We start from the raw sequence: 14,405 nt of genomic DNA, 5'->3' as shown, positions 1-14,405 counted from the left end.
CGATCCCGACCCCTGACGCCTGCTGTGTATTTGGAGTGCGCGTGTCTCTCTCTCTCTGTTTCTGTGGAGATGTTAACTACCTCGCCTGGTATACAGGAAGTCCTGGGTTCGATCCCGACCCCTGACGCCTGCTGTATATTTGGAGTTGTGCGTCTCTCTCTCTCTCTCTATCCGTTGTCGCGTGCGGTTTTTCCGCACCACCTTGAGAATCAACATCAACATCACGGGTTTCAGAGTATCTGCGTGCTGCGACCCATTTCCACACCGCGATGATATTCGACGCATGAGTCCAGATGTGAAGTTTTTCGTGACCGCAGGGATCCATGCTCTTTTGTTCTTTCGGCAAAGCCCACGTGGGTGAAGAAAAGAAAAGAAATTAAATCACGACGTTTCGGGCGCACCACAAACACCCCGTCATCAGGTGGTACGACCCACCTGATCAAAGAGCTTTAGCCACGTGCTTGAGCTATCATTTACGATAGCCCAGGTCGAATCTGCCAACGAAGAGATGCACAGTAGTTCAGTGGCGCCGTACCTGGTCGATTGAAATAGTTTTAGTTGATTCTATGGGTCTCCATGTCTCTCTATGGGTCTCCATGTCTTGCTATGGGTCTCTATATCTCTAAATATGTCTCTATGTCTCTCTATGTGTCTCTCTGTGTCTCTCTATGTGGCTCTCTGTGTCTTTATGGGTCTCCATGTCTCGCTGTGGGTCTCCATGTCTCGCTATGGGTCTCTATGTCTCTCTATATGTCTCTATGTCTCTCTCTATGTGTCTCTTTGTGTCTCTATGGGTCTCTCTGTGTCTCTATGGGTCTTCATGTCTCGCTGTGGGTCTCTATGTCTCTGTATGTGTCTCTCTGTGTCTCTCTATGTGTCTCTCTATGTCTCTATGGGTCTCTCTGTGTCTCTATGGGTCTCCATGTCTCGCTATGGGTCTCCATGTGTCTCTATGTGTCTCTATGTGTCTATAAGTCTCTATGGGTCTCCATGTCTCGCTATGGGTCTCCATGTCTCTCTATGTGTCTCTCTGTGTCTCTATGTGTCTCTCTGTGTCTCTATGTGTCTCTCTGTGTCTCTATGGGTCTCTCTGTGTCTCTATGGGCCTCCATGTCTCTATGGGTCTCCATGTCTCGCTGTGGGTCTCCATGTCTCACTATGGGTCTCTATGTCTCTCTATAGGTTTCTATGTCTCTCTATGTGTCTCTCGGTGTCTCTATGGGTCTCTCTGTGTCTCTATGGGTCTCTCTGTGTCTCTATGGGTCTCCATGTCTTACTATGGGTCTCTATGTGTCTATGAGTCTCTATGTGTCTCTATGGGTCCATGTGTGTTCCTATGGGTCTCTATACATCTCTGTGTATATATACGTCTTTACATCTTTCTACATATTTCTATGGGTCTCTATGTCCCTCTATAGGTCTCTATGTCTCTCTATGTGTCTCTCTGTGTCTCTATGGGTCTCCATGTCTCGCTATGGGTCTCCATGTCTCTCTCTCTATGTGTCTCTATGGGTCTCTCTGTGTCTCTCTGTGTCTCTATGTGTCTCTCTGTATCTCTATGGGTCTCTCTGTGTCTCTATGGGTTTCCATGTCTCGCTATGGGTCGTCTCTATGTGTCTCTCTGTGTCTCTATGGGTCTCTCTGTGTCTCTATGGGTCTCTCTGTGTCTGTATGGGTCTCCTTGTCTCTCTATGGGTCTCTCTGTGTCTCTATGGATCTCCATGTCTCGCTATGGGTCGCTATGTCTCGCTGTTGGTCTCTATGTCTCTCTATAGGTTTCTATGTCTGTCTATGTGTCTCTGTGTCTCTATGGGTCTCTCTGTGCCTCTATGGGTCCCCATGTCTCGCTATGGGTCTCTATGTCTCTAAATAGGTCTCTATGTCTATCTATGTGTCTCTATGTGTCTTTATGGGTCTCTCTGTGTCTCTATGGGTCTCTCTGTGTCTATACGTATCTCTATGTGTCTCTATGGGTCTCTCTGTGTCTCTATGGGTCTCCATGTCTCTATGGGTCTCCATGTCTCGCTATGGGTCTCCATGTCTCTCTATGGGTCTCTATGGGTCTCTATGTATCTCTATGTCTCTCTATGGGTCTCTATGTGTCTCTACGTATCCCTATGTCTCTCTATGGGTCTCTATGGGTCTCTATGTATCTCTATGGGTCTCTATGTGTCTCTATGGGTCTCCATGTCTTACTATGGGTCTCTATGTGTCTGAGTCTCTATGTGTCTCTGTGTGTGTGTATATATACGTCTTTACATCTTTCTACATATTTCTATGGGTCTCTATGTATCTCTATGGGCCTTTATGTGTCTCTATGTATCTCTATGGTTCTCAATGTATCTCTATTAGAATCCATGTCTCTGTGGGTCTCTATGTATCTCTGTGGGTCTCTATGTATCTCTATGGGTCTCGGTGAGTCTCTATGGTTCTCAATGTATCTCTATTAGTGTCCGTGTCTCTGTGGGTCTCTATATCTCTCTCTGGGTTTCCATGTGTCTGTGTGGGTCTCTATATATCTCTATGAGTCTATATGTGTCTCTGTGGATATCTATGTATCTATATAAGTATCTGTGTCTCTATGTGTCTCTATGTGTCTCTGTGGGTCCCTATGTATCTCTATGGGTCTCTGTGGGTCTCTATGAGTCTCTATGAGTCTCTATGTGTCTCTATGTATCTCTATGGGTCTCTATGTGTCTCTATGTATCTCTATGGTTCTCATATCCCTCTCTCCCATATCCCTCCCTCCTATATCCCTCACTCCCATATCCCTCACTCCCATATCCGTCCCTCCCATATCCCTCACTCCCATATCCCTCACTCCCATATCCCTCACTCCCATATCCCTCACTCCCATATCCCTCACTCCCATATCCCTCACTCCCATATCCCTCACTCCTCCCTCCCATATCCCTCACTCCCATATCCCTCACTCCCATATCCCTCACTCCCATATCCCTCACTCCCATATCCCTCACTCCCATATCCCTCACTCCCATATCCCTCCCATTTCCCTCACTCCCAAATCCCTCACTCCCATATCCCTCACTCACATATCCCTCACTCCCATATCCCTCACTCCCAAATCACTCACTCCCATATCCCTCACTCCCAAATCACTCACTCCCATATCCCTCACTCCCATATCCCTCACTCCCATATCCCTCACTCCCATATCCCTCACTCCCATATCCCTCACTCCCATATCCCTCACTCCCATATCCGTCCCTCCCATATCCCTCACTCCCATATCCCTCACTCCCATATCCCTCACTCCCATATCCCTCACTCCCATATCCCTCACTCCCATATCCCTCACTCCTCCCTCCCATATCCCTCACTCCCATATCCCTCACTCCCATATCCCTCACTCCCATATCCCTCACTCCCATACCCTCACTCCCATATCCCTCACTCCCATATCCCTCACTCCCATATCCCTCACTCCCATATCCCTCCCATTTCCCTCACTCCCAAATCCCTCACTCCCATATCCCTCACTCACATATCCCTCACTCCCATATCCCTCACTCCCAAATCCCTCACTCCCATATCCCTCACTCCCATATCCCTCACTCCCATATCCCTCACTCCCATATCCCTCACTCCCATATCCCTCACTCCCATATCCCTCACTCCCATATCCCTCACTCCCATATCCCTCACTCCCTCACTCCTCCCTCCCATATCCCTCACTCCCATATCCCTCACTCCCATATCTCTCTCTCCCATATCCCTCACTCCCATATCCCTCACTCCCATATCCCTCACTCCCAAATCACTCACTCACTCCCATATCCCTCACTCCCATATCCCTCACTCCCATATCCCTCACTCCCATATCCCTCACTCCCATACCCCTCACTCCCATACCCCTCACTCCCATATCCCTCACTCCCATATCCCTCACTCCCATATCCCTCACTCCCATATCCCTCACTCCCATATCCGTCACTCCCTCACTCCTCCCTCCCATATCCCTCACTCCCATATCCCTCACTCCCATATCTCTCTCTCCCATATCCCTCACTCCCATATCCCTCACTCCCATATCCCTCACTCCCATATCCCTCACTCCCATATCCCTCACTCCCATATCCCTCACTCCCATATCCCTCACTCCCATATCCCTCACTCCCATATCCCTCACTCCCATATCCCTCACTCCCATATCCCTCACTCCCATACCCCTCACTCCCATACCCCTCACTCCCATATCCCTCACTCCCATATCCCTCACTCCCATATCCCTCACTCCCATATCCCTCACTCCAATATCCCTCACTCCCATATCCCTCACTCCCATATCCCTCACTCCCATATCCCTCACTCCCTCACTCCCATATCCCTCACTCCCAAATCACTCACTCCCATATCCCTCACTCCAATATCCCTCACTCCCATATCCCTCACTCCCATATCCCTCACTCCCATATCCCTCACTCCCTCACTCCCATATCCCTCACTCCCATATCCCTCACTCCCATATCCCTCACTCCCATATCCCTCACTCCCTCACTCCCATATCCCTCACTCCCATATCCCTCACTCCCAAATCCCTCACTCCCATATCCCTCACTCCCTCACTCCCATATCCCTCACTCCCATATCCCTCACTCCCATATCCCTCACTCCCATATCCCTCACTCCCATATCCCTCACTCCCATATCCCTCACTCCCATATCCCTCACTCCCAAATCCCTCACTCACTCCCCCACTCTCTCCACTCCCCCCTCCCCTACCCCCCCTGTCCCCCACCCGCTCCCTCCCCTCCATCCCCTCCACCCCCTCCACTCCCTCTCTCCCCCCTCCACCCCCCCCACCCCCCCCACAGCTCCAGCCTCTTCGGCCCACCGAGTCCCATCCCGGGCCAGGCGGCCTCGCCGCCGTCGGCGACGGCCTCCCAGGGTCCCGGCGCTCCGGCCCCGCTGGCCGGGGGGGGTCCCCTGGGGGGTCCCCTCGGGGGCCCCCCGGCGGCGGCCCTGGCCCTGGGCCGCCCGCTCAGCTCGGGGGTCTCCAGCCTGCGGCACACCTCGGACCGCTGGCGAGTCAGCCTGGACGTGAACCACTTCTCGCCCGAGGAGCTCGTCGTCAAGACCGCGGGGGGATACGTAGAGATCAGCGGTCAGTGGCCGGGGGGGGGGGGGGGTCCACACCCCCTGGGGCAATGGGGATAAGCCCAAGGGGCAATGGGGATGAGCCCCCTGGGTGCAATGGGGATGAGCCCCCTGGGGCAATGGAGATGTGTCCCAGGGGCAATGGAGATGAGCCCCCTGGGGCAATGGAGATGAGCCCCTGGGGCAATGGGGATGTATCCCAGGGGCAATCGGGATGAGCCCCTGGGGCAATGGGGATGAGCCCCCTGAGGCAATGGGGATGAGCCCCCTGGGGCAATGGGGATGAGCCCCTGGGGCAATGGGGTTATGCCCCTGGGGCAATGGGGATGAGCCCCTGGGGCAATGGGGATGAGCCCCTGAGGCAATGGGGATGAGCCCCTGGGGCAATGGGTTTATGCCCCTGGGGCAATGGGGATGAGCCCCCTGGGGCAATGGGGATGAGCCCCTGAGGCAATGGGGATGTGCCCCTGAGGCAATGGGGATGAGCCCCTGGGGCAATGGGGATGAGCCCCTGGGGCAATGGGGATGAGCCCCTGAGGCAATGGGGATGAGCCCCTGGGGCAATGGGGATGAGCCCCTGGGGCAATGGGGATGAGCCCCTGGGGCAATGGGAATGAGCCCCCTGAGGCAATGGGGATGAGCCCCAGGGGCAATGGGGATGAGCCCCTGAGGCAATGGGGATAAGCCCAAGGGGCAATGGGGATGAGCCCCCTGAGGCAATGGGGATGAGCCCCCTGGGGCAATGGGGATGAGCCCCTGGGGCAATGGGGATGAGCCCCCTGGGGCAATGGGGATGAGCCCCTGGGGTAATGGGGATGAGCCCCCTGAGGCAATGGGGATGAGCCCCCTGGGGCAATGGGGATGAGCCCCCTGGGGCAATGGGAATGAGCCCCCTGAGGCAATGGGGATGAGCCCCAGGGGCAATGGGGATGAGCCCCAGGGGCAATGGGGATGAGCCCCTGGGGCAATGGGGATGAGCCCCCTGGGGCAATGGGGATGAGCCCCCTGGGGCAATGGGGATGAGCCCCCTGAGGCAATGGGGATGAACTCCAGGGGCAATGGGGACGAGCCCCTGGGGCAATGGGGATGAGCCCCCTGGGGCAATGGGGATGAGCCCCCTGGGGCAATGGGGATGAGCCCCCTGAGGCAATGGAGATGAGCCCCTGAGGCAATGGGGATGAGCCCCCTGGGGCAATGGGGATGTGCCCCTGAGGCAATGGGGATGAGCCCAAGGGGCAATGGGGATGAGCCCCCTGGGGCAATGGGGATGAGTCCCCCTGGGGCAATGGGAAAGAGCCCCCTGGGGCAATGGGGATGAGCCCCCTGGGGCAATGGGGATGAGCCCCCTGAGGCAATGGGGATGAGCCCCCTGGGGCAATGGGGATGAGCCCCCTGAGGCAATGGAGATGAGCCCCTGAGGCAATGGGGATGAGCCCCCTGGGGCAATGGGGATGTGCCCCTGAGGCAATGGGGATGAGCCCAAGGGGCAATGGGGATGAGCCCCCTGGGGCAATGGGGATGAGCCCCCTGGGGCAATGGGAATGAGCCCCCTGGGGCAATGGGGATGAGCCCCCTGGGGAAATGGGAATGAGCCCCTGGGGCAATGGGGATGAGCCCCCTGAGGCAATGGGGATGAGCCCCTGGGGCAATGGGGATGAGCCCCTGGGGCAATGGGTTTATGCCCCTGGGGCAATGGGGATGAGCCCCTGAGGCAATGGGGATGAGCCCCTGGGGCAATGGGGAGTCACTGGGGACTTCACTGTACCACAGTGGTAACTTTATTATTTTTACAATAATAATAAAGTCAAATTAGTAAAATAAATAATTAAAATACTTCATTTTTTATTTTATTTCCATTATTTTATTTTGTTTTATTTTTATTATTTTAAATATTAAAAATTAAACGTAACAAAATAATTTTATTTCATTATGTTTGAGTTTAATAATTTTATTTTAATTATTTTATTATATTTAATTTTCATTATTTTATTTCCATTCTACGTGGTGACTTTACCGAAAGAGCCAAGAACACCTTCTACTTAATTAAATAAACTTTTAAATAAATGTTTTCTCCTACAACATCAGTGTCAGCGCCACATTAAACACGCCCTACAACGACAATAGTTTGAAGCCATTTGAAGCGTGTTTTATTTTTATTTTTAGGGGAGCGGGGGGGCAGAGCTTTGTGACGTCATTTTTGAGGGGGGGGGGTCTGAATTTTCGTGACGCCGCGTGACGAGGGTCAAAAATCGTCTAAAATCGCGTGATGTCATTCATGGGCAGCCCCTGATGACCTAGTGACTTGGTGCACCAACGACCTGATGCCCCGCTGACCCGATGACCTCATAACGACAGAATTACGACAGAATGACAGAATGACGACAGAATGACGACAGAATGACAGAATGACGACAGAATGACAGAATGACGACGGAATGACGACAGGATGACGACAGAATGACGACAGAATGACGACAGAATGACAGAATGACGACAGAATGACGACAGGATGACGACAGAATGGCAGAATGACGACAGAATGACAGAATGACGACAGAATGACAGAATGACAACAGAATCACGACAGGATGACGACAGGATGATGACAGAATGATGACAGAATGACAGAATCACGACAGAATGACGACAGAATGGCAGAATGATGACAGGATGACAGAATGAAAGAATAACGACAGAATGACGACAGAATGACAGAATAACGACAGGATGACGACAGGATGACGACAGGATGACGACAGGATGACAGAATGACGACAGAATGACGACAAAATGACAGGATGACGACACGATGACGACAGGATGACGACAGGATGACGACAGAATGACAGAATGACGACAGAATGACGACAGAATGACAGGATGACGACACGATGACGACAGAATGACGACAGGATGTGCTAATGACGCGGTGCCCCCCATGACCTTGTGATGTCGCCCCCCCCCCCCCCCCCCCCAGGCAAGCATGAGGAGCGTCAGGATGAGCACGGCTTCGTGGCCAGATGCTTCACTCGCAAGTACATGTGAGTGACCCCCCCCTCGCCCCCCACACACCCGTCACCATGGTGACCCCCAAGGTGACCCCAAGGTGACCCCCAAGGTGACCCCCCCTCGCCCCCCACACACCCACCCGTCACCATGGTGACCCCACACACACACCCGTCACCATGGTGACCCCACACACACACCCGTCACCATGGTGACCCCACACACACACCCGTCACCATGGTGACCCCACACACCAACCCATCACCATGGTGACCCCACACACCCACCCGTCACCATGGTGACCCCACACACACACCCGTCACCATGGTGACCCCACACACACACCCGTCACCATGGTGACCCCACACACCAACCCATCACCATGGTGACCCCACACACCCACCCGTCACCATGGTGACCCCACACACACACCCGTCACCATGGTGACCCCACACACCCACCCGTCACCATGGTGACCCCACACACCCACCCGTCACCATGGTGACCCCACACACCCACCCGTCACCATGGTGACCCCACACACCCACCCATCACCATGGTGACCCCACACACCCACCCGTCACCATGGTGACCCCACACACCAACCCGTCACCATGGTGACCCCACACACCCACCCATCACCATGGTGACCCCACACACCCACCCGTCACCATGGTGACCCCACACACCAACCCATCACCATGGTGACCCCACACACCCACCCGTCACCATGGTGACCCCACACACACACCCGTCACCATGGTGACCCCACACACACACCCGTCACCATGGTGACCCCCAAGGTGACACCCAATGTGACCCCCAAGGTGACCCCCAGGGTGACCCCCAAGGTGACCCCCAAGGTGACCCCCAAGGTGACGCCCAAGGTGACCCACAAGTTAACCCCCAATGTGACCCCCAAGGTGACACCCAAGGTGACCCCCAAGGTGACCCCCAAAGTGACCCCCAAGGTGACCCCCAAAGTGACCCCCAAGGTGACCCACAAGGTGACCCCCAAGGTGACACCCAAGGTGACCCCCAAGGTGACCCCCAAGGTGACCCCCAAGTTCACCCCCAAGGTGACACCCAAGGTGACCCCCAAGGTGACCCTTATGGTGACCCCCAAGGTGACCCCAAGGTGACATCCAAGGTGACCCCCAAGGTGACCCCCAAGGTGGCACCCAAGGTGACCCCCAAGGTGACACCCAAGGTGACCCCCAAGGTGACCCCCAAGGTGACACCCAAGGTGACCCCCAAGGTGACCCCCAAGGTGACACCCAAGGTGACCCCCAAGGTCACACCCAAGGTGACCCCCAAGGTGACCCCCAAGGTGACACCCAAGGTGACCCCCAAGGTGACACCTAAGGTGACCCCCAAGGTGACACCCAAGGTGACCCCCAAGGTGACCCGCAAGGTGACCTCTCTGACTCCATGGTGGCCACACACTGACCTCCAATGACCCCACGCTGACCTATTTGACCCCACGGTGACCTCCCGTGACCCCACGGTGACCTCCCGTCACCTCACGGGGTCCTCACCGTGTGCTCCCCCCTAGAACCCCCAGCCCCTCCACCCCTCGTCTCTACCACTACCCCAGGCTGCCCCCCAACATAGACACAGACCACGTGGTGTCGCCTCTCTCCCTCTAGACGAGATGCTCACCCCCCCTCCCCCCCCATGCCCCCCCCCAGGCTGCCCCCCAACATAGACACAGACCACGTGGTGTCGTCCCTCTCTCTCTCTAGACGAGATGCTCACCACCCCACCCCCCACCCCCCCCACACCCCCCAGGCTGCCCCCCAACATAGACACAGACCACGTGGTGCCGTCCCTCTCTCTCTAGACGAGATGCTCACCCCCCCCCACTCCCCCCCTCCACCCCCCAGGCTGCCCCCCAACATAGAGGCAGACCACGTGGTGTCGTCCCTCTCTCTCTACGAGATGCTCACCACCCCACCCCCCACCCCCCACCCCCCACACCCCCCAGGCTGCCCCCCAACATAGAGGCAGACCACGTGGTGTCGTCCCTCTCTCTCTCTCTAGACGAGATGCTCACCCCCCCTCCCCCCCATGCCCCCCCCCCCAGGCTGCCCCCCAACATAGACACAGACCACGTGGTGTCGTCCCTCTCTCTCTAGACGAGATGCTCACCACCCCACCCCCCACTCCCCCTCCACCCCCCAGGCTGCCCCCCAACATAGAGGCAGACCACGTGGTGTCGTCCCTCTCTCTCTCTAGACGAGATGCTCACCCCCCCACTCCCCCCCTCCACCCCCCAGGCTGCCCCCCAACATAGAGGCAGACCACGTGGTGTCGTCTCTCTCTCTCTAGACTAGATGCTCACCCCCCCTCCCCCCCCCACCTCCACCCCCCAGGCTGCCCCCCAACATAGAGGCAGACCACGTGGTGTCGTCCCTCTCTCTCTCTCTAGACGAGATGCTCACCACCCCACCCCCCACTCCCCCCCTCCACCCCCCAGGCTGCCCCCCAACATAGAGGCAGACCACGTGGTGTCGTCCCTCTCTCTCTCTATACGAGATGCTCACCACCCCCACTCCCCCCCTCCACCCCCAGGCTGCCCCCCAACATAGAGGCAGACCACGTGGTGTCGTCCCTCTCTCTCTAGACGAGATGCTCACCACCCCACCCCCCACTCCCCCTCCACCCCCCAGGCTGCCCCCCAACATAGAGGCAGACCACGTGGTGTCGTCCCTCTCTCTCTCTAGACGAGATGCTCACCCCCCCACTCCCCCCCTCCACCCCCCAGGCTGCCCCCCAACATAGAGGCAGACCACGTGGTGTCGTCCCTCTCTCTCTCTAGACGAGATGCTCACCCCCCCTCCCCCCCCCACCTCCACCCCCCAGGCTGCCCCCCAACATAGAGGCAGACCACGTGGTGTCGTCCCTCTCTCTCTCTAGACGAGATGCTCACCACCCCCACTCCCCCCCTCCACCCCCCAGGCTGCCCCCCAACATAGAGGCAGACCACGTGGTGTCGTCCCTCTCTCTCTACGAGATGCTCACCACCCCACCCCCCACCCCCCACACCCCCCAGGCTGCCCCCCAACATAGAGGCAGACCACGTGGTGTCGTCCCTCTCTCTCTCTAGACGAGATGCTCACCACCCCCCCTCCCCCCCTCCCCCCCCATGCCCCCCCCCCCCAGGCTGCCCCCCAACATAGACACAGACCACGTGGTGTCGTCCCTCTCTCTCTAGACGAGATGCTCACCCCCCCACCCCCCACTCCCCCCCCCAGGCTGCCCCCCAACATAGAGGCAGACCACGTGGTGTCGTCCCTCTCTCTCTCTAGACGAGATGCTCACCCCCCCTCCCCCCCCACTCCCCCCCTCCACCCCCCAGGCTGCCCCCCAACATAGAGGCAGACCACGTGGTGTCGTCCCTCTCTCTCTCTAGACGAGATGCTCACCCCCCCTCCCCCCCCCACCTCCACCCCCCAGGCTGCCCCCCAACATAGAGGCAGACCACGTGGTGTCGTCCCTCTCTCTCTCTCTAGACGAGATGCTCACCACCCCACCCCCCACTCCCCCCCTCCACCCCCCAGGCTGCCCCCCAACATAGAGGCAGACCACGTGGTGTCGTCCCTCTCTCTCTCTATACGAGATGCTCACCCCCCCACCCCCCACTCCCCCCACTCCCCCCCTCCACCCCCCAGGCTGCCCCCCAACATAGAGGCAGACCACGTGGTGTCGTCCCTCTCTCTCTCTAGACGAGATGCTCACCCCCCCCCCCACTCCCCCCCTCCACCCCCCAGGCTGCCCCCCAACATAGAGGCAGACCACGTGGTGTCGTCCCTCTCTCTCTCTCTATACGAGATGCTCACCCCCCCACCCCCCACTCCCCCCCTCCACCCCCCAGGCTGCCCCCCAACATAGAGGCAGACCACGTGGTGTCGTCCCTCTCTCTCTCTAGACGAGATGCTCACCCCCCCCCCCACTCCCCCCCTCCACCCCCCAGGCTGCCCCCCAACATAGAGGCAGACCACGTGGTGTCGTCCCTCTCTCTCTCTCTATACGAGATGCTCACCCCCCCACCCCCCACTCCCCCCCTCCACCCCCCAGGCTGCCCCCCAACATAGAGGCAGACCACGTGGTGTCGTCCCTCTCTCTCTCTCTAGACGAGATGCTCACCACCCCACCCCCCACTCCCCCCCTCCACCCCCCAGGCTGCCCCCCAACATAGAGGCAGACCACGTGGTGTCGTCCCTCTCTCTCTCTAGACGAGATGCTCACCACCCCCACTCCCCCCCTCCACCCCCCAGGCTGCCCCCCAACATAGAGGCAGACCACGTGGTGTCGTCCCTCTCTCTCTACGAGATGCTCACCACCCCACCCCCCACCCCCCACACCCCCCAGGCTGCCCCCCAACATAGAGGCAGACCACGTGGTGTCGTCCCTCTCTCTCTCTAGACGAGATGCTCACCACCCCCACTCCCCCCCTCCACCCCCCAGGCTGCCCCCCAACATAGACACAGACCACGTGGTGTCGTCCCTCTCTCTCTAGACGAGATGCTCACCACCCCACTCCCCCCCTCCACCCCCCAGGCTGCCCCCCAACATAGAGGCAGACCACGTGGTGTCGTCCCTCTCCGCCGACGGGGTCCTCACGGTGGAGGCGGCTCTCCCGTTGCCAGCGGCGGCGGCGGCGGCCGGGGACGCCGCCGGCGGCGGCGGCCACGCCGTGCCCATCCGCTTCGAGACCACCGCACGCATCGGCCTGCCGGGCACCGCGACCGGCACCGTGCCGGGCACCGCGACCGGCACTACCGCGACCGGTGGGACTGCGGGCACCGCGGCCAAGGCGGGCAAGGCCTGAGACACCAGCCGGCCCTCCATCACTAGCACCACCACTACAGCCATCACGACCACTCACCATTACTACCACTACAACCACCACTACAACCACCACTACCACTCACCACTAGCAGCACCACCACTGCAACCACTACAACCACCACTACAACCACTACCACCACTACTACTAACACCACTACAACCACTACCACCACCACCACCACTACCACCACCACTACAACCACTACCACCACCACCACTACCACTCACCACTACCACCACCACTACCACCACCAGTACCACCACTACTATCACCACCACTACAACCACTACCACCACCACTACTAGCACCACCACTACCACCAACACTACCACCACTACCACCGCCACTATCACTACCACCACCACTACCACCATCACTACCACCGCCACTACCACCAATATCACCACCACTATCACCACCACTATCACCACCACTAACACCATCACCACCATCACCACCACCACTACCACCACCACTACCACCACCACTACAACCACCACCATCACTACCACCGCCACTACTACCACCACTAGCACCACCACTACCACCGCCACTACCACTACCACCACCACCACTACCACCACCACCACTAGCACCACCACTACAACCATCATCACCACCACCATCATCACAACCACCATCATCATCACCACCACCATCATCATCACAACCATCATCATCACCACCACCATCATCACCACCACCACCATCATCATCACAACCATCACCACCACCACCATCACAACCATCACCACCACCACCACCATCATCATCACAACCACCATCATCACCACCACCACCATCATCATCACAACCACCATCACCACCACCATCACCACCACCACCATCACCATCATCACCACCACCACCCTCCACCCAGCCCTTGCCCCCAGAGGCCACGTGAGCTACACGGGTGATCTTTGTCTACACGCGGCTTTGTGTGAAACCGGTAACCGATTAAAGCAGCAGCAACAAAAAACCGGTTTCCATCGATCTCTGTTGCTTCAATACCACAGAAAGAGAGCACCACAATCACCACAACCACCACCACAATCACCACCACAACCACCATCACCACCATCACCACAACCACCACCATCACAACCACCACAACCACCACAATCACCACCACAATCACCACCATCACCACCACCATCACAACCACCACAACCACCACAACCACCACCACAATAACCACCACAACTACCATAACCACCACCATCACAACCACCATCACCACAACCACCATCACAACCACCAACATCACCACAATCACCACAACCACCACAACCACCACCACAATCACCACCACAACCACCATCACCACAACCACCACAACCAGCACCACAACCACCACCATCACCACAACCACCACCATCACCACAACCACCACAACCACCACCACAATCACTACCACAACCACCAT

General features: G+C 57.5%; 1 protein-coding gene across 2 annotated transcripts in view; it reads left to right on the top strand.

Annotated features, from left to right (window-relative positions):
- Positions 1 to 13,790, top strand: part of HSPB1 (heat shock protein family B (small) member 1) — a 34,363-nt gene extending 20,573 nt beyond the window's left edge. For both annotated transcript variants that reach the window (XM_076057052.1, XM_076057053.1), the window contains exons 3-5: positions 4,836 to 5,125; positions 8,096 to 8,159; positions 12,688 to 13,790. In XM_076057052.1, the coding sequence (XP_075913167.1) occupies positions 4,836 to 5,125; positions 8,096 to 8,159; positions 12,688 to 12,958 (625 nt within the window). In that variant the 3' untranslated portion in view covers positions 12,959 to 13,790. The remainder of the gene's footprint in view (positions 1 to 4,835; positions 5,126 to 8,095; positions 8,160 to 12,687) is intronic.
- The last annotated feature ends 615 nt before the right edge of the window (positions 13,791 to 14,405 follow it).

This window comes from Petromyzon marinus, chromosome 79 (genome assembly GCF_048934315.1).
Source record: "Petromyzon marinus isolate PM22_M1 ecotype Great Lakes invasive population chromosome 79, UKy_Petmar_22M1.pri1.0, whole genome shotgun sequence".
In the NCBI taxonomy this organism is placed as follows: Eukaryota; Metazoa; Chordata; class Hyperoartia; order Petromyzontiformes; family Petromyzontidae; genus Petromyzon; species Petromyzon marinus.
The sequence above is the reverse complement of the archived record's forward strand: the minus strand, read 5'-3'. Positions and strand labels throughout refer to the sequence as shown.